The 20450-nt window shown below is 42.7% G+C and overlaps 1 protein-coding gene and 1 long non-coding RNA gene across 8 annotated transcripts in view; one reads left to right on the top strand and one right to left on the bottom strand.

The window, feature by feature from the left end:
- The window catches only part of LOC140421098 (UDP-N-acetylglucosamine--peptide N-acetylglucosaminyltransferase 110 kDa subunit), a 163640-nt gene extending 155876 nt beyond the window's left edge, over positions 1–7764 (top strand). For 3 of the 7 annotated variants that reach the window (XM_072505470.1, XM_072505471.1, XM_072505474.1), the window contains 2 exons: positions 3672–3795; positions 5361–7764. In XM_072505470.1, coding sequence (XP_072361571.1) covers positions 3672–3795; positions 5361–5544 — 308 coding nt within the window. In that variant the 3' untranslated portion in view covers positions 5545–7764. Of the gene's footprint in view, positions 1–278; positions 2142–3671; positions 3796–5360 lie in introns of those variants that run through there. The other 4 variants (XR_011946669.1, XR_011946670.1, XM_072505472.1 and 1 more) reach the window with 2 other exon arrangements.
- Positions 1–20450, bottom strand: part of LOC140421099 (uncharacterized) — a 40573-nt gene that overhangs the window by 83 nt on the left and 20040 nt on the right. The window contains exon 2 of the long non-coding RNA XR_011946671.1: positions 2250–2359. This is a non-coding gene — a long non-coding RNA (uncharacterized lncRNA). The remainder of the gene's footprint in view (positions 1–2249; positions 2360–20450) is intronic.

Here is a 20450-nt window from a genome sequence, read left to right on the forward strand (position 1 = left end):
AGGAAAAATCAGTCAATATTTGTATTCCTGACCACTTGTGATTCTAGAGACTCCCCTTAGCACAAAGTTAATTTCTCTGGTCATAAGTATTATTCATCCTTGATTTCATCTTGGTGAATCTCTGCCACAACCTGTTTGTGCCTTTGATTTAAGGGCCAAGCATCATATTCTAACTGCACTAACCAATAATTTTTACAAGTTTGTCATTGCACTTTGCACTTTGTTTTTGTGCTGAATACACTATATTAATAATAATCTTTATTTGTGTCACAAATCAGCTTTCAGGTACACTGAGGAGAATTCAGAATGTTCAGAATGTCCAATTCACCTAACAGCATGTCTTTCGGGACTTGTGGGAGGAAACCGGAGCACCCGGAGGAAACCCATGCAGACACAGGGAGAACGTGCAGACTCTGCACAGACAGTGACCCAAGCCAGGAATCGAACCCGGGTCCCTGACGCTGTGAAGCAACAGTGCTAACCACTGTGCTACCGTGCTGCCCAAGAATCTTACTTGCTGTTTATTTACAGCTTTATTAAAGTTTTTAATCTTTTTGAATTCTTGTCATGTATACACCTATTCATTCCCTCAATTTATCATTCCATGATTCCTAATTATATTTCATTCTGTCAAAATGCCAGGCCTAATTTTAACAATTAAACCTTCGCTCTTTATGAACAAGCCTCTTCCAGTAACCTCCCATGCCTGCAAAAGCCACCTACTACCACAAGAAAATTGCTGTCCCTATCTAATTGCTGATCCTATCTTTTCCCAAAAGTAGAGGACTCTAGAACTAGAGAGCATAGGTTTAAGGTGAGAGGGGAGAGATACAGAAGAGACCAGAGGGGAAATTTCTTCACACAGAGGATGGTGAGCATCTGGAACGAGCTGGTAGAGGGGTACAATTTTTTCCTTTTTTTAAAAAAAAGACAGTTACATGGGCAGGGTAGGTGTAGAGGGTTATGGGCCAAATATGGGAAAGTGGGACTAACTTAGTGATAGAAATTGGGCGGCATGGACAAGCTGGGCCAAAGGGCCTGTTTCCGTGCTGTAAACATCTATGACTCATTCTTCCATCAATATCTAAATAACTCATCGCTGTGAACAGACTCCTGTCTAAATGCCTACTCCCTGAGAACAGGCACTGAGCTAGACTTTGACCTGGTGCTTGTGAATAGTCAACCAGAAGATGCAAATAAAGTTAGGAACATGGAGAGAGGTTCAGAGATGGAGAGATTGAAATTTCTGAAATTACATTGAACTCTCTGGTGCTTCACGTCTCAATATTCTAATTCCAAGAATCCCCCAGATTCTACCTCTTGTAACGATTTCACAGACTACCTTAAACTTATGATTCCCCTCTGTCTCCCCTACTTAGTCCAGGATTGGTGCTTTTGTACATTAAATATTAACAATGAACCTTGCAGGCAGTTATACCTCTCTCACCCTCTGTCTTAAACAGTAAGAGCCCAGGATGCGCACACTCAAATACACAGACATTTTCATTACAACATATCAATACACAAAAAGAACCAATTGAAAATCAAGATTCAGTTGCTTCCACCTTTGTGATATCTCTGTGTTTCTTTATCTCTTTGTCTGAGATGTTTTTATCTCTCCCTTGTTCCTTTTCATTCTCTCCATTTCTAGCTCATTTGCATATTTTTGTTTGTCTTTATCCTGGGTGAGATCTTCATAAACTTGCTGTCAGATATTTCTGTCAAACCTTTAATTATATCAAATTGCTGTGTTTGTCATATAGAATGTGGGGAACGATCTGATAGCAAATAGAGAAATCCCCCTGCCCCTCAGAAAACTGAATTCAAATGGCCACTATAATAATAATCTTTATTAGTGTCACAAGTCGGCTTACAATTGTACTGCAATGAAGTTACTGTGAATCTATGTCATTTAGCCTTAATGTAGACTCGGGACATTAATTTAAAGCCCTTCAGAGTGATTTGAGGATATCTCACTCTGTTGTTAGTGCTTCACTTTAACTTTCCATTCATTGCACTTTACCTGCTCACCCCGAGTGCAGGTGACAGGCCAAATGTCTATTCATGTCCATCCTAAAGGTTTTGTTTGCTTTCACAATGCAGCTCACTTGTATTAAATAAAATGTGAAAAGTTATGTCATCTGTTTTGTATCAGTGTGTCTCTTCCATTCTATCTCAATTTATCTGTTGTGACTGGAATAGCTTGGATCTTTAATTAGTGTTAGAACCCCTATCCAGTTCGAACCTACCTCTCCAAAAACACGACTAGTCGGTTTCTCGGCACAAGGGAAGATGGGAAGAGCCGCACGTTATGGGATGAAGAGCTGCATTCAGTTCACAAGCCGTTATTTGGTTACCCCTACAATATAAAATGAAGGGTACAATTGTAAAAGGAGCAGAGGAATCTGGATGTATATGCATAAATCATTGAAGATGGGAGGACAGGTTGAGAACATGGTTGAAAGAATAGCATATAATAAGCTTTATTAATAGGGACATAGAGTCGAAGAACATTGAGTTATGTTGAGCTTGTGTAAGACATAAGTTTGATCTCGGCTGGAGTATTGTCCCCGGTTCTAGATGCTGCATTTAGGAAGGATACAAAGGCACAGGTGAGAGTTCAGAAATTATTAACGAGAATGGTGCCAGAGATGAAGAACTTCAATTATAAAGATATATTGGAGAAGTTGGGACTATTTCCCTAGGCGAACAGAATGCTGTGAGGAGATTTGATAGAGGTATTCAAGGTCACGAGAGGTCTGGACCGAGTGGATGAGGGAAAGCTTCCCACTAGTGAAAGGATCGCGAACAAGAGGGCACAGATTTCAAATAATTGGTAAAAGAAGCAAAAGCGAAATGAGGAAAACCTTTTTGTTGCAGTGAGTGGTTAATGTCAGGAATGCACACACTTGAGTGTGGTGGAGACAGGCTCAATTCAAAAGGGATTTAGACGTGGTTAGCACTGTTGCTTCACAGCACCTGGGTCCCAGGTTCGATTCCCAGCTTGGGTCACTGTGGGGAGTCTGCACGTTCTCCCTGTGTGCGTGGGTTTTTTCCGGGTGCTCCGGTTTCCTCCCACAGTCCAAAGATGTGCAGGTTCGGTGGATTGGTCATGGTAAAATTGCCCTTGGTGTCCAAAAAGGTTGAGTGGGGTTACTGGTTATGGCGATAGGTTGGAGATATGGGGTGCTCTTTCCAAGGGCGAGGGCAGACTCGATGGGACGAATGGCCTTCTTCTGCACTGTAAATTCTATGATCTCCTCACTTTGCCTGGTTCTAGTTAATCCCGCACTTTAATCCTTTTTAAAAATAAATTTAGAGTACCCAATTTTTTTTCCAATTAAGGGCAATTTAGCATGACCAACCCACCTAGCCTTTGGGTTGTGAGGGCAAAACCCACGCAAACACAGGGCGAATGTGCAAACTCCACACAGACAGTGACCCAGGGCTGGGATCAAACCTGTTTTTAACTATGACAAATAAATCTGCAAAAAGAGACAGGCTATCCATTGAGTGTAAATGTCAATTTAAAAGAAAGATCACATCAAACATGGATGCCAGCTTAACAACCAAATTTTACATTTATGCTGTAGGATGGATGTGATTTGTATTTGGAATGAGAGTTTGCATTTGTGGCCTGCATGTTAAATATTTTGTGTTCCTTGTTGCAGGAGAAACACTGGCATCCCGTGTTGCTGCCTCACAGCTGATGTGTTTGGGATGTCCAGAACTAATTGCAAAGACAAGACAGGAGTATGAGGATATCGCTGTCATGTTGGGCACAGATATGGAATAGTATGTTCTAATCTTCTAACTTCATTGTTTGAGTTGTAACTTACTTGTGTCTGCCCCTTCAGTACTGAATACCAGGTTGTCAGTCTGCACAGCATTAACTTTTGACCGGCTAATTGAGTGCACCAATTTGGTCTTGATTTTGGGTCAGTTTTCTTTGATACTGATGCCATATATAAAGTCTGTGAGACAATTTCCAAACACTCAATTGGTCATTTAAATGTAAGTGCCGTTGTTCAAACTGACAAATGAGCGAAAGGATTAGGTTTGGCAGTGTGTGCTGTAGACTATCTTATCTGTCTTGGAGCTTTATAGAATCTGGTTTCTCTTACTCGCAAAGTAATGTGATTGAAGATTATTATTGAAAAGATATTAACGTATTGTCATTCACTTTGCTGATTACATTACCAGTTATAAATCAAGTAAGACTCGTGTTTTGGCAATGGAAGAGTCTGCATACCATATTTTTCCAAGAATTTTGAAAGCCCCTTCTGTTTGCTCCCAATCTACCTCAAAAGGAACATTTGCATTATTGCTTCAGTACTGACTTGATTAATTTTGAAAAAAAAATTTTTAGAGTCCCCAATTCATTTTTTCCAATTAAGGGGCAATTTAGTGTGGCCAATCCACCTACCTTGCACATCTTTGGGTTTTGGGGGTGAAACCCACACAAACACGGGGAGAATGTGCAAACACCACACGGACAGTGACCCAGAGCCGGGATCGAACCTGGAACCTCGGCACTGTGAGGCAACAGGGCTAACCCACTGCCACCGTGCTGCCCCTGGCTTGATTAATTAATTGAATTTTTAAACTCAATGGTGTATACAAGAACCTGCATCAAATATATGCTTGATTGGGACAAACTGTTCTCTGCTTGTCCATTCATTTTCAGAAATTTGGGAAATGTTTTAGAATCTCTGCATTGCAGAAGGCGACTGTTCGGCTCATCGAGTCTGCACTGACCCTCTGAAAGTGCACACTCTCTAGGCCCACTCCCCCGCACTATCCCTGAAAACCCACCTAACTTGTACATCTCTAACTAAGGGGCAATTGTACCATTACCAATCTACCTAATCGGCACATCTTTGGACTGTGGGAGGTAATGGGAGCACCCGGAGGAAACCTACACAGACATAGGGAGAAAGTGCAAACTCCACACAGACCGTAGTTACACAAGGCTGGAATTGAACCCGGGTCTCTGTCACTGAGGCAGCAGTGCCAGCCACTCTGCCACCGTTGTGTTCCTGTTGAGATTTTGAGCTGGAATGTCAAGCTTTCTTGACGTTATGATTTTTATATATTAAAAAAAGAGCGAGGTGAGCAGTATATGCAAAGCATGTGATAAATTTTAGGAAAACATTGAAGAAACACAAATCTGAAAACCTTATGAATTCTGTTGCTAGAATGCCCGGGTTCGTGAATCCTTTGCTTATTTAGCTACTGAGTGCTGAGTGCATGGTATGTGAAGTACTCCCGACAGACGTGCCTAATCCATAATGTTATGAGTGTTGATTCCTGCATTTTTGAGTTTTGCCACCATTTTGACATTGCCTTTATTGTTACAGCCTGAAGAAGATCCGAGGAAAGGTGTGGAAACAAAGAGTAAGCAGTCCGCTGTTCAACACCAAACAATACACTATGGATCTGGAACGTCTATACACACAGATGTGGGAACATTATGCTGCAGGCAACAAACCAGACCATATGATCAAGCCACTTAAGGCTGTGGAGACAAATGAAACTGCTTGAACTTGCTCCATTGCTGCAGCATTGTGACTTTGACATGAGAATACTGAACTGCAACCTTGGCTCCATGATCCATCACACACAGATTGTTTTGACTGTTTTGGGACAAGTCATAAATTCTGGCAATAACATATTTTCATCCAAGCCCAGAGTGACTCTTCAAAGATTGAAGCCCTGTTATTGAACAGTTGTTGGAGTTAAACCCAGTTGAAATAGGTTGTATCAAGTGAACCATGTGCAGTAACACCACCTCTGATTTGACTTGAGTAACGGTATTCCTTATAGATGATTAATCTGAAAATATTTGTAATGCTACTTAGCCAGAGCTTCACATTAGTGATTAGAAGTTAACATTTGATATCACCATCTCATCGCTACTCTAAGAGCAGAGATTTCCTTTGAATGTCTGAAGGCCTGATCGCTGGATGGGTTCATTTAAGGCCTTCGACTAACTCTTTAAAGGGGTGTAGTTATGTTTTAATGTTTTCCAGTCAAATTATTTTTATAAACCATTGAGGCTCTTTTTCTTGTCAGTCTTTGTACTCTCTGCCTTTTCAGGCTTTTTAGTTGCAAGGTAATTATACTTGTGTTGGAAACTGCTTTCCATATGGAACAGAAAGTGTGTCAAATAGCCAATGTATGTACTGCTTATTTGCTCCAGTTCTTTGAGTGATGCAGCAGGATACACATTACCAGTTGCCCTATGTTGGTTCAAGAATGCGTTTCATCGTGTGTCGGATATGAACTCAAGTGACGCAATGGAATGCATTTCCTTGTTTGACCCACACAAGCTGGAGTAAGGATGCAGTATGTGTGTCTATGCATGACCATGCAGATGTAATAATTGTAGAAAGTAGCAGTGCTTCAACTGTTGCTGAGGTCTGGAATTACGTTTTGGAGACTGGCCTATTGCAGAACAGTTCGGAAAAATTAAAACCAGTCTGGAGAATGGTTGCTCTTCCTCACTTAATAAACTCATTTGATTTTTGTAGGATCATTTTTGTGAAGGGCTAAGGATTCTCTTTTGCCCCCAGGTAAGTATTTCATCTGTTATTATTATGTAGATTTAGCAATTTTGTGTGATATTCAGCCAGAAAGTGATGACTCCTTTTGCACCTGTACTGGCATATGTAAAGAAATTGTGTGGGTGTTTATGGAAGATTTTCTTCTGCGGTCATTCAAGCTACTTTCTCAAAAGTACAACAGGAATTGCTTTGAGTTTATTATTCTCAGGTCTGTGTCAAGAATTGCTTCAATTTGATCCTTCAATACTTCAATGTGACATTTGGTTTGCTGGGACTCCCAGTGGGATGATTGTAAATATTTATATTAGACAGTCCCTCTTCTGCCCACATTTTCTGTGGAGTGGTATTGAATAAAGCACATGTTTGGTTTATATGGAACAAAACCAGATAATTTGCATAAAATCCCATATGTTTTTATTGAAGAAAGAGATAATGTCTGGCTTATGATGGTCAGTGGGATAATAAAACATTGATTTTTATTTAAAACAAATAAAATAAAATGGATGGTGATACTGATGCTAGGAGAGAGGCAGGTGAGCATGTTCTGAAAGAATCTCCCAAGGATTTTTTTTATTAACTCCCGCGTGCTTAGATTTATTTTGGTTACCTTTTCTTTTCATTTGTGTTACATCAGCTATTTTAACATGCCTCCTAAAATTTTTAGTACAGATAGTGAGGCGTCAGACCTTTGCATTGTCTGGATTTCAGGCTGTTTCTGTATGAAGCTGTAAATACATGTGAATGAGAATCTAATGTATCTGTGTACAATTATAAAGCAGCTGGATGCTTTTCTGGAGTCTTGTGTTTCTGTGTTGGTTTTTGCATGGCCCGTGTATTGTATCTCTACCAGATTTACACTTGGTATTTTACCCGTTCTATTGTTTTATGTAATGTTTTCTCATTGTTTCCCCTGTAACATTCTTCCCAATGTACCTTGGTTGGTTGACAGGTTACTTATTAAGATTCTTTACATCTGCAATGCATATGAAATTGTGTGAGAGCTGATTTGCTGGTAGACATTTTTCCTGTTTTTCCAGCTCCCTCCTGTAAAATATGATCCTAGTCACAGCACATTTCCTAAACGTTGTAACCAGTCTCAATTGTTGCATGGTTGCTTCTGTTCCGTTACTGCAGTGCCTTGTGATTTAAAACAAAATCCGACAGATTATTTTGAATAAAGGGTGGAGGATTGAATTAATTGCTTGCAAATTTTATAGATTAACTAATGTCAAGTGTTGGTTTCTGGGGATTATTTCCTGAATTTGCATTGCTATTATGATATTTGGTGCTGGAAATGTGCATGGGCACAGGTTTTACACACTAATCTGCTTCAACATTCTGGTTTGTAAGATTTTCAATTTCTGGTTTAAATCCCCCCCCCCCCCTTCCCCACCCATGCCGTGCCCAGTTTTTCTCAATTTTGATAAGGGAAAACAGCTGGCTAATTAATACTGTTTGATGTATGAATAATGAGTTATTTTCGCTGAATGCAAATTAATAAAGCTGCTGTCCTGAAGACAAAATTCAGTGTTCTAGGTTAATTCCCCTTCACCACCCCCTCAAATAAACTGGGTGTAACTTATCTAACAATAATTTATAATGTGCATTCCACTTGCACAAAGGTATTTCAAGATTAGTCTAAAGGAGTGAAATTCTGTCACTTTGCAATTTATATTCATGCAGATGGAATTGACTTGCAGTTGAAGGAAGCCCCTTTTATTTTTAATAATTTAATTGGAATATGATTAATTCTTGCAGAAAGTTGAGTTTTGAGAATGGGGACTGTGATGTGAGAATACCTTTAAGAAATGGGTGTTTAAGAAATGGGTGTTTAAGAAATAGGTGTTTATCAGTGATGTCCGAGTGTGGATGGAGCTGGGCTGTCTGTCAGCTTTTTACTTTCCATTTAGGCTATTTGTTGCAGGGTGTGTTTTACTTTCGTTTTCAGAGCTGGATAGCTGCAGTCACAGCCAGAAGGGGTATTAGTCTCTCTGTAATCTAAAAACTATAAATCGATCCTTTGGTGATTTAAAACTAATAACTGCTCTCAGTAGTGACTTTAACCTGATGTGCTTCTGTTTAAAGGTTTTGTTTAAGTCTTATGAATGTTAAAAGGACAGCTTAAGGATTACATAGTGTTGTATTCTTTGGGGGTTGTATTTGAATTAATGGTTGCTAAGATGTTCACTGTTTTAAAAGGTTAACTTGAGTTCATAGAATAAACATTGTTTTGCTTTTAAAAAATACTTTTCCATTTCTGTTCGACCACACCTGTAGAGTGGGCCGTGTGCTCCCCATACCACAATCTATTAAAAGTTGTGGGTCAGGTGAACTCCATGATACACTGGGGTTCTCTAAAACCTGGCCCATAACAAATTGGGGGCTCGAGGGGGATAAAAGTCTATCTATTGGATTGGCTTAGTGAATTTAAAGACCCTGACAGGTGAGCATATTGTGGTTGCTTTTCAGATGTGGTATTCTAGTTTAAGTAGGGAGTGTGTTGTGGGCAATGGAGGCTCTGAAGTTTTTGGGGGTGGAGACCGTCACCCGCAATACCTTACAGACAGAGTAAAAACAGACTGTTTTGGCAAAAACATTGCAGTTAACATTACCTGACAAAATGCGGAAAAATGAGGTAATTATGACAGTGGCTAAGCATTTAAAGTTGCCTGAGATACAGTTTGACTCATTGGAAATGGCAAAAATTCAGTTACAAATTCAACAAATGGAACATGAGAAATAATTAAAGCAGCTTGAATACGAAAGAGAGGAAAAAGAAAGAGAGAGAGTGGAAAGAGATAGAGAGGAAAATAAAAGGAGAAAAGAAAGAATAGCCCTCGCAGAACAAAGAGAAAGGGAGATACAGATCAAGGAAAAAGATAGAGAGAGAGTTTGAACTTCAGAAAATGGCCATGAAACATGACTGTCAGTTAAAATTGGCAGACATAAAGGGAAACGTACATAAAGGGATGATAGTGATGAGGATAGTGAGAAAGAGCATCGAAGTCGAAGGCTTGGTGGGAATCTACTTAAATATATCCAAGCATTGCCAAGGTTTGACGAGAAGGAGGTAGAAACCTTTTTCATTTCATTTGAGAAGGTAGCTAAACAAATGAAATGGCCACAGAACATGTGGGTATTACTGACTCAAACAAAGCTGGTAGGTAGGGCGAGTGAAGTGTTTGCATCACTGCCGGAGGAGGTATCTGGAACGTATGAGGTGAAGAAATCCATCTTAAGTGCATATGAGCTAGTGCCTGAAGCTTACAGACAAAGGTTTAGAAATTTAAGGAAGGAATTTGGTCAAACATACATGGAGTTTGAAAGGATCAAACGAGTAATTTTGATAGGTGGATAAGGGCTTTAAAAATAGACCAAATGTATGAAGCTCTCTGAGAAATTATACTTTTGGAAGAGTTTAAAAATTCAATTCCTGATGTAGTGAGAACTCATGTGGAAGAGCAGAGGGTTAAAACTGCGAGGTTAGCAGCAGAAATGGCAGATGATTATGAATTAGTTCATAAATCAAAGCTTGGTTTCCGACATCAGTTTCAGCCTGTGAGGGATAGAAACTGGGTCATGAGAAATACTCAAGTGGTAAAGGTGATCTGATGGGAGATAATGAGAGTGTACCTCAGACTAAAAAATAAATCCAGGATGGTGGAAAAGAAATGAAAAATTTCAAATGTTTTCACTGTAATAAGCTAGGCCATGTAAAGTCAGTGTTGGTTAAAGGAAAGCACTGGGAAGGCTGATGTGGTAAAACAGGTTAAGACAGTGAGGTTTGTTAAAGTGGAAAAGGAAAGCCCAAGTGAAGCGAAGGAGTTGCAAAAGATTGTACAGCCTGATCAAGAGGTGATTGATGAGAACGTGCCAGATCTCTTAAAAGAATTTACTTGCGTGGATAAAGTTTACTCGTGTATCAGGAGGAGCAGGTAAAGAAGTCACAATTTTAAGAGATACGGGAGCTAGTCAATCTTTAATGGTAAGAGATGAGGAGTTATGCAGTTTGGGAAGAATGTTGCCAATAAAGATGGTAATATGTGGAATTCAGGAATCCATTATATAAGGTAAGGTTGGAATGTCCAGTGAAGAGTGGTGAAGTGGTAGTAGGAGTAATAGAGAAACTATCTTGTCCAGGAATAGTTTATCTTGGGTAATGATATAGCTGGATTGCAGATGCCTACTGTGGTGGATAAGCCAGTGGAAAATCAGACAACTGAAGTGTTGAAGGACAAATATCCTGGGATTTTTCTGGATTGTGTAGTAACAAGGTTGCAAAGTCACAGGTTAAAACAGGAGAAATCAAAGAATGAAGATGAAGATGTGCAATTATCAGAAACGATTTTTGATCAGATTGTTGAAAAAGAACAGGTGGAGTATGAGGGAGATAATTTTAGTTCAGGAAAATTGGCGGAGTTAAAACAGAAAGATGTAGAAATAAAACGGATGTATCAGAAAGCATACACAGAAGAGGAATCTGTGTGTATACCAGAGTGTTATTACCGTAAAAGTGATGTCTTGATGAGAAAATGGAGACCTTTACATATGCAGGCGGATGAAAAGTGGGCAGAAGTTCATCACGTAGTATTGCCGGTATGGTATAGAAAGGAGGTGTTGCGAGTTGCACATGAGGTACCAGTGGGAGGTCATTTGGGAATAAGGAAAACACAAGCTAAAATCCAGAAACATTTTTATTGGCCTGGACTACATAAAGATATAGTTAAATTTTGTCAATCATGTAACACAAATAAGCAGTGATAAAACCAGCGCCCTTAATACACATTCCAGCATTTGACGAACCTTTTACAAGGGTCCTAATTGATTGCGAAAGACAGCTTCCTCAAAAAAAAAGTGGGAATCAATACCTTTTGACGATAATGGATGTGTCTACTAGGTTTCCAGAGGTCATTCCAGTACGTAATATTACAGCTAAAAAGGTTCTGGAGGAGTTACTTAAATTCTTTACTAGATATGGACTACCCACAGAAATACAATCGGATAAAGGATCAAATTTTACCTCCAGGTTATTCAAAGAAGTTATGGATAGCTTAGGAATAAAACAATTTAAATCAACTGCGTACCATCCAGAATCGCAGGGAGCATTAGAAAGGTGGCTTCAGACATTAAAGACGATGTTGAGGCTTATTGTCACGATTATCCAGAGGATTGGGATAAAGGAATTCCATTCGTACTGTTTGCAATTAGGGATGCACCTAATGAGTCAACCAAATTTAGTCCTTTTGAACTAATTTTTGGTCATGAGGTAAGGACCTTAAATTGATTAAGGAAAAATTGGTGAGCGAGAAATCGAAAATTACATTATTGGATTACGTATCAAATTTTAGGGAACGATTAAATAAGAGCAGGTGAATTGGCTAGACATCATTTAAAAGGTGCACATGTGATGAAACGGGTAGCGGACAAGAAATCCAAAGTTCGTAGTTTTGCCTTTGAAGATAAAGTTTTAGTATTGTTACCAGTGGTAGGTGAATCTTTTAAGAGCAAGGCTTTGTGGACCATATCAGATTGAAAGGAAATTAAGTGAGGTAAATTATGTGGTAAGAACACCAGATAGAAGGAAGACTCACCGAGTGTGTCATGTGAATATGCTTAAAAGGTACTTCGAAAGGGAAGGAGAGAAAAAGGAGGTTTTAATGATTCTAACTCAGTGACAAACCAAATCCAGATGATTGTGAATTTGACACACCTGAAATTAAATTGGAAAATGAGGATAAATTGTTGAGTTACCTTTCAGAGGAAAAACAAACTGACCTGACATTTGATATCACATGGGCAACTTTGTGGAGATAAATTGGGAAGTACTAAAATGGCTATACATGATGTAAATGTGGGAAATGCTGTTCCAATCAAACAACATCCATACAGACTTAACCCTTTAAAATTGACACAGGTTAACAAAGAGATTGAGAGTATGCTTAAAAATGGCATAATTGAAGTGGGTTGCAGCCAATGGAACTCACCCGTAGTGATGGTACCTAAACCAGACAGTACGCAACGGTTGTGTGTGGATTATAGAACAGTGTTCTTCAAATTTTTTTTCCGGGGACCCATTTTTACCAACCGGCCAACCTTCAGGATCCATGCTGGCCAGCCTGCGCGACCAACCATTTTCTCTTACCTTGTTTGCTGCTGACAAAAAGGGAGGAAATGTTTTTATGTCCCTTTGGCCCTTGTACACGCTCCTCCAATGGATTCTGTTGGATGAAGGTGAAGCCTTCCGGTGTCGGAAAGCATGGAGTCTCCATCTGTCCAAAGTTCTGCATATTTTTCCTGTAAATTATTAGCAAATAAACCCCCTCCCCCTGAACTTGTAAAAGAAAATGAATAAAATAAATGAATTAAAACTACTACAGAACTTGTAAACCAAAAAACTGCAACCGTTTAAAAAAAATAGCGGCCGCACTGCGCATGCGTGCCCGATTATCGGCGCGAATGCGCATTCTGCGAACATGTTATTAAAAAAAGTTGGCCGCATTGCGCATGCGCGCACGATCGGTATGCATGCGCATTCTGCGAACATGTAAAAAAAATTGGCTGCATTGCACCAAATTTTTTTACATGTTCGCAGAATGCGCATGCGCGCCGATCATTGTGCGCGCATGTGCAATGCAGCCGACTTTTTAAAAAACGTTCGCAGAATATGCATACGCATTTTTTAACATGTTTGCGGCCATTTTAAAGGCCGCTGCAGCCAGCATTATTAAAAGCCGGCTGCTGCGTGGGGATTTGTGCGATCGGGAGCGCTGTGGACAACGGCTCTGCGGCCCTCCCGACAACCGCCCGCGACCCACCTGCGGGTCGCGCCCCCGACTTTGAAGAACACTGGTATAGAAAGGTTAATGCAGTTACAAGAACGGACTCTTAGCCTATCCCACGTTTGGAAGATTGCATTGAGAAAGTGGGATAATCAGCTTTTATTTCCACACTGGATTTACTTAATGGTTACTGGCAAGTACCTTTTATCCGAAAGGGCGAAGGAGATTTCAGCTTTTGTGACTCCAGATGGTATATACCAATTCAACTTATACCATTTGGCATGAAAAACGTCCCAGCCACATTTCAACAATTAACTAACAAAGTTGTTTCAGGATTATCTAAATGTGCGGTATACATCGACGATCTGGTCATTTTCAGCCAGACATGGAAAGAACATTTAAACCATCGTATGGAGTTATTCGATCGACTTCAGGAGGCGGGTTTGGTGATAAACCTAGCCAAAAGTGAATTTGGAAAAGACAAAGTCACCTTCCTTGGCCATCCATTCGGACAGGGTCGAATGGTCACACGGATGTGAAACCAACAGTTCTTGAGGAGTTTCCGATAGTCTCGAGACAAAGGGAAATAATGCGATTTCTTGGGATGAGTGGATTTGATCAAACATTGGTGAAAAGCTTTTGTAGTGTGGTTGCTCCACTGATGGACTTGCTGAAGAAACGTCGAACATTTCAGTGGACAGCAGACTTCCAACAGGCATTTGACTGCCTGAAAGCAGTGATAACCAATGCTCCTGTGTTGGAGAATTGGAAAGGACTCCGTGATCAGATTGAACTAAAGTATCTGACTTTAAAGAGAAATGCCGAGGCGTAGAGAAATGGACGGATTGGGCAGAGCCCTGCTTGTTCAAAAAGACTGTCAATCGAGAAGGATTTCAGTTGGAGGAAGAAGAACTGGAAAAAAATGGACTATACTATTATACCTGTTTGCGTGTGTTGTTTTTTGAAAGGAAAAAGTATATTTACTGTGTGCATTTCTTAAAGGATATTGAAAAGGTGATCTTGATGTTGATAGTTTTTTTTTCTTGGGGGGAGGTGTCATATGCGAATACCTTTAAGAAATAGGTGTTTAAGAAATGTACCTTTAGGAAATGGGTGTTTATCAGTGATGTCAGAGTATGCATGGAGCTGGGCTGTCTGACAGCTTTTTACTTTCCTTTTAGTCTGTTTGCTGCAGGGTATGTTTTAGTTTCGGTTTAAGAGCTGGATAGCTGCAGTCAGCCAGAAGGGGTATTAGTCTCTCTAATCTAAAAACTGTAAATCGATCCTTTGGTGATTTAAAACTAATAACTGGTCTCAGTAGTGACTTTAACCTGACATGCTTCTGTTTAAAGGTTTTGTTTAAGTCTTATGGATGTTAAAAGGACAGCTTAAGGATTACTTAGTGTTGTATTCTTTGGGGGTTGTATTTGAATTAATGGTTGCTAAGATGTTCACTATGTTTTAAAAAGGTTAACTTGAGTTCATAAAATAAACATTGTTTTGTTTTTTAAAAATACTTTTCAATTTCTGCTGTACCACACCCGTAGAGTGGGCCGTGTGCTCCCCATACCACAATCTATTAAAAGTTGTGCGTCGGGTGAACTCCATGATACATTGGGGTTCTCTAAACCCTGGCCCATAACAGGACTCTAGTTACTTGCATTTCTTGACAAATGTTGAGTACCCAATCATTTTTTTCCAATTAGGGGCAATTTAGCGTGGCCAATCCACGTAACCTGCACATCTTTGGGTTGTGGGGCTGAGACCCATGTAGACAGTGACCCTGGGCCGGGATCGAACCCGGATCCTCAGTGCCGTAGGCAGCAGTGCTAGCCACTGTCCGAGGAGAAGGAAGCTGCAGCAGCGGAGTGGGCAGCAGAGGGGTAGGTGGCAGCTGCCCAAGTTGGAGAGCCAGCTAACCAACAGGCCGACAAGGAAGTGCCAAGTATTGCCGTATGAGGCCTGGTGTACCGGCAGCGCCTGTCATTCGAGGACATACTGGGCATGCCGTCGAAGAATCCGGCTGAGCAGCAAGACAGTGTGACATATCGGCTAGATGGTGGCACACTTGGCACCATGGGGGGGATGGAGGCGGTCACCCACTCCCAGTGGCCGTCAAGGTGACGGTTGCCGTGACATTTTACACGACAGGATCCTTCCAGGCGGCGAGTGGAGAGCTGTCCGGGATCTCCCAGACATTGCTGCACAGGTCACGGAGGCCCTATATGGCCATGCGGCTCATTACATCCATTTCAATGTGGGCCGAGCCCACTAAGATGCCCGGGCTGCGGGGGTTTTGCTGCCATCAACGGGATGCACGTCCCCCTGCGGGCACCTGTGAATAAAAGGTCGTTCTACACAAACTGAAAGGGCTTCCACTCTATGAATGTGCAGCTGATATGTGACCATCAGATGCGCATCATGCACGTCTATGCCCGGTACCCAGGCAATGTGCACGACTCCATCATCCTGGCACACTGAACGATTATGACATGTTCTAGACGTGCCCCCTCCTGATTGGGGGTGTTGGCTCCTGGGTGACGAGTTATCCATTGCGGTCGTGGCTGATGCCACCTGTACGGAGGCCACAGACCGACGCGGAGACCTGCTACAACGAAGCCAAACTGCAACCAGGAGTGTGATCGAGCGGTGCTTTGGCCTCCTGAAGATACAGTTCAGGTGCTGAACCTCTCTGGAGGGGCCTTCCAGTATGATGCTGAGAGGAACGCCTGCATTGTGGTGGTCTGATGTGTCCTCCACAAGATCGCACAGCAGAGGGGCGATGTGTTGGAGGAGGAATGCCAGGCCTCATCCAACGAGGAGGGTGTGTGGGGGCAGGGAGCGCAGACAGGCCGGAAGGCAGCATGATGTGTACACCAGGGCCAATGCGTACGGGATGATCTGATCGCCTCCGGGTTCACCGGCTCGTGTGGGAGGTGAAGGGGGGCACTCACCAGGGAAACCGCATATCCGAACCCCACACTCCCTCACTAACACCACCCCCCCTCTCCAAAGCAACATTCTCCATGATACATACCTGCTACATTACAGGGTGGGGTCCCTGGGTTGGCAGTAACACCAGTTCTGGTCCATCGGACCGAGGATGACGACAACCTGCTTTGCGATGAGCTCTGGTGCTCCGTGTTGTTTGACAACTGCCCTCAGTAGCACTTTCCAACATCCACCTGGGTGATCCCTGCGTGCGAGCAGGCCATTCCATCAGATGGTCCCATCGGATCCCTGGGGTGGCAGGGATGGTCGGGGGGCCACCCACCGGGTCTGCCAATTTCTGTCTTTCCCCGCCCCCCCCCCCCAAAAAAAAAAATGTCCCCCAGCCAGCCCACCCCTCACACAATGCACCGAGGAAAATCCAGTCACAGAGCCAGGGACTACATGAGGCGAGCATCTAGCACCTGCAGTTGGAGGAGTCCAACCGCTTGCAGGAGCAAGAGGTGGTGCCGACAATGCATGCCACCCAGGTCAACACTGCACGAGTGGCGTTCACGGTGAGTAGCCCGGGGGCCATCGGCACCCAGAGGGAGATAGTGGTGATGGGGCCCACGCCGGTCACATCTGCAGAGATGCCGGAACATGGCAGCTCATTCGGACTCCACCCCCCACATCTGGTAGGCAGCGGGCAAGAAGGGCGTCATCACGCCACCCAGGACACCCAAGCAGCAGCGGGGCCCATCCAAACCAGGTCACCCCAAAAGACACCCGACAACGGAGACCCAGGTCGCAGGGCGGGAATCACAGCAGGCCGCCTCCACACCTGCTGAACCATCTGTGGAACCATCTAGACACAGCATTAGGGGTTGTAAGTTAGACATTAGCTAAGTTGGCACGGGTGCAGGACATAATTTATAGAGGCTCGGGCACAAATCTGTATATATCCATTCACATTTAATACCTGGTGCCACCTGAGCCCAGGCATGGCGATTGGCGGCAGCTATCATCCTCCTTCCTGGGCCAGGGTACAGGGTCATCCTCCGCTCCTCCACTGTGTCCCAAGAGCATCTCCAGCTTGGCATCTGGAAACCTTGGGCTGCTCTCCTTGTTGCCATCTTGTTGGCTGGAAAGGTGTGTGTGGGGAGTGAAGTGTGTAAACGTGGCTGCAGCTTGTCAGCCTCATGAGTGTGCATCACAAATCCGGCACCATATCTCATTAGAATCGAGTGTGTTTCACGTGGCGACGGTGTTAGCCCCTTAGCTCTGGTGGAATCTGTACAGGTGTGGGGCCTGTATCCTTCTATACCCTGTCTGTTCATGTGCCTATCTAGATAGGTCTTAAAGGTGCTTAACCTCGAATACACAGGTTGTGTCCAGCCAGGATCCACTCAAGATCCATTGTCATTTGGGACAACCTTGTTTGGCTAGCCATCAGCCCATTACAGAGTCTGATTACCTATATGCATAGAAATGGTATAGCTCTGTTCTTTTGTATATATGGGAGTAATCTGCCACGACAGCAAGAATAGATTCAAGCCTGACCACCTTTATTTTGAGGAGCTTGGAGAGAGAGAGGGGCGGGGGGGGGGAGACAGAAAATGCTGCTTGGACAGTCACACAGACAAGACTCTGGAATTGACCAGGGAAGTCATGAAAGTTGCCACCGAGGCAGACTTGGAAAAATGATTCTGAACAAATGCCCTACTCTACTCCCTGTACACACACAACTGCGTGGCAAAACTTGATTCCAACTCCATCTACAAGTTTGCTGACGATACGACCATAGTGGACCGGATCTCGAATAACGATGAGTCCGAATACAGGAGGGAGATAGAGAACCTAGTGGAGTGGTGTAGCGACAACAATCTCTCCCTCAATGCCAGCAAAACTAAAGAGCTGGTAATTGACTTCCGGCAGCAAAGTACAGTACACACCCCTGTCAGCATCAACGGGGCCGAGGTGGAGATGGTTAGCAGTTTCAAATTCCTAGGGGTGCACATCTCCAAAAATCTGTCCTGGTCCACCCGCGTCGACACTACCACCAAGAAAGCACAACAGCGCCTATACTTCCTCAGGAAACTAAGGAAATTCGGCATGTCCACATTGACTCTTACCAACTTTTACAGATGCACCGTAGAAAGCATCCTATCCGGCTGCATCACAGCCTGGTATGGCAACTGCTCGGCCCAGGACCGCAAGAAACTTCAGAGAGTCGTGAACACCGCCCAGTCCATTACACAAACCTGCCTCCCATCCGTTGACTCCATCTACACCTCCCGCTGCCTGGGGAAAGCGGACAGTATAATCAAAGATCCCTCCCACCCGGCTTACTCACTCTTCCAACTTCTTCCATCGGGCAGGAGATACAGAAGTCTGAGAACACGCACGAACAGACTCAAAAACAGCTTCTTCCCCACTGTCACCAGACTCCTAAATGACCCTCTTATGGACTGATTTCATTAACACTACACCCTGTATGCTTCATCCGATGCCAGTGCTTATGTAGTTACATTGTATATGTTGTGTTGCCCTATTATGTATTTTCTTTTATTCCCTTTTCTTCTCATGTACTTAATGATCTGTTGAGCTGCTCGCAGAAAAATACTTTTCACTGTACCTCGGTACACGTGACAATAAACAAATCCAATCCAATGTCCCTAAGAGAAGAAAAGTGCTTGTAAATGCCAGTGTTTGTTGCCTGTGTCTGTGTAACTGGAACAAGAGCTGCATTTTCATGTACAGTGTGATTTAATGGAACTTGTGTGTTAAGATTAAAATTTGTTTATAAAATAACCAAGCCCTTTTTCTTATATCATTACTCCAGGAACAAAGTCTTAAAACCTAACCGTTACGCATCTGGTTCAGTGTCTTAGCCATTGTTGAGCTGACCAGGTGTGTCTGGACAGTGATACGAAAACTGAGATCAGCTGCTTAAGAAATTACAGAATCTGTCACTACATATTCATCAGTACAAACCAAAACATACTTCGTTCCTTTCACAAGAGGTACCACCAGCAAGTGAACAGAAAGACACTCAGAGCCAAATTCCTAAACATTGAATATTACCTAAACGAGACAGATGCCTGCCAAAGTGACTGTTTTACTGATGTATATATGTATAAATAACAATGTAATGAATATTGTATCAGATCTGGTTATTTGGTGTTTTAAATAAAAGTTTTTGGCAGTAATGAGGAAGTGCTGTTCTGAAATAAAGTAACACTTGGCTCGTGAAATGTTATGTGATTTGGGCAGCACGGTAGCATTGTGGATCGCACAATTGCTTCACAGCTCCTGGGTCCCAGGTCCGATTCTGGCTTGGGTCACTGTCTGTGCGGAGTCTGCACATCCTCCCCGTGTGTGCGTGGGTTTCCTCCGGGTGTGCCAGTTTCCTCCCAGTCCAAAGATGTGCAGGTTAGGTGGATTGGCCATGATAAATTGCCCTTAGTGTCCAAAATTGCCCTTAGTGTTGGGTGGGGTTACTGGGTTATGGGGATAGGGTGGAGGTGTTGACCTTAGGTAGGGTGCTCGTTCCAAGAGCCGGTGCAGACTCGATGGGCCGAATGGCCTCCTTCTGTACTGTAAATTCTATGAAATTCTATACCTAGTGCCATCAGTGGAGCATTTTGTGGGCTTTTGGGGAGTTCACCATCTTACTCGGTAGAAGTGACATCTCTTATGTTTTTACAAACTTAAAGCATGGCAGTTCTTATACTTTTTCTCTTTGCAGCAACAAATATATAACACATCAGTACTTGGGGAAGGAGCTGTTCTATTAGTATGACCACAAACATAGGAGCAGAATTCGGCCACTCGGCCCATCGTGTCTGCTCCACCATTCAATCATGGCTGATATTTTTCTCATCCCCATTCTCCTGCCTTCTCCCCATAACCCCTGATCCCTTATTGATCAAGAACCTATCTATCTGTCTTAAATGCACTCAGTGATTTGGTCCCACAGCCTTCTGCAGCAGAGTTCCACAGATTCGCCACTCTCTGGCTGAAGAAATTCCTTCTCATCTCTGTTTTAAAGGATTGTCACTTTAGTTTGAGGTTGAGTCCTCTGCTTCTAGTTTTTCCGACATGTGGAAACATCCTCTCCACGTCCATTCTATCCAGGCCCCGCAGTATCCTGTAAGTTTCAATAAGATCACCC

The sequence above is a fragment of the Scyliorhinus torazame genome, chromosome 5, assembly GCF_047496885.1.
Source record: "Scyliorhinus torazame isolate Kashiwa2021f chromosome 5, sScyTor2.1, whole genome shotgun sequence".
NCBI classification, from domain to species: Eukaryota; Metazoa; Chordata; class Chondrichthyes; order Carcharhiniformes; family Scyliorhinidae; genus Scyliorhinus; species Scyliorhinus torazame.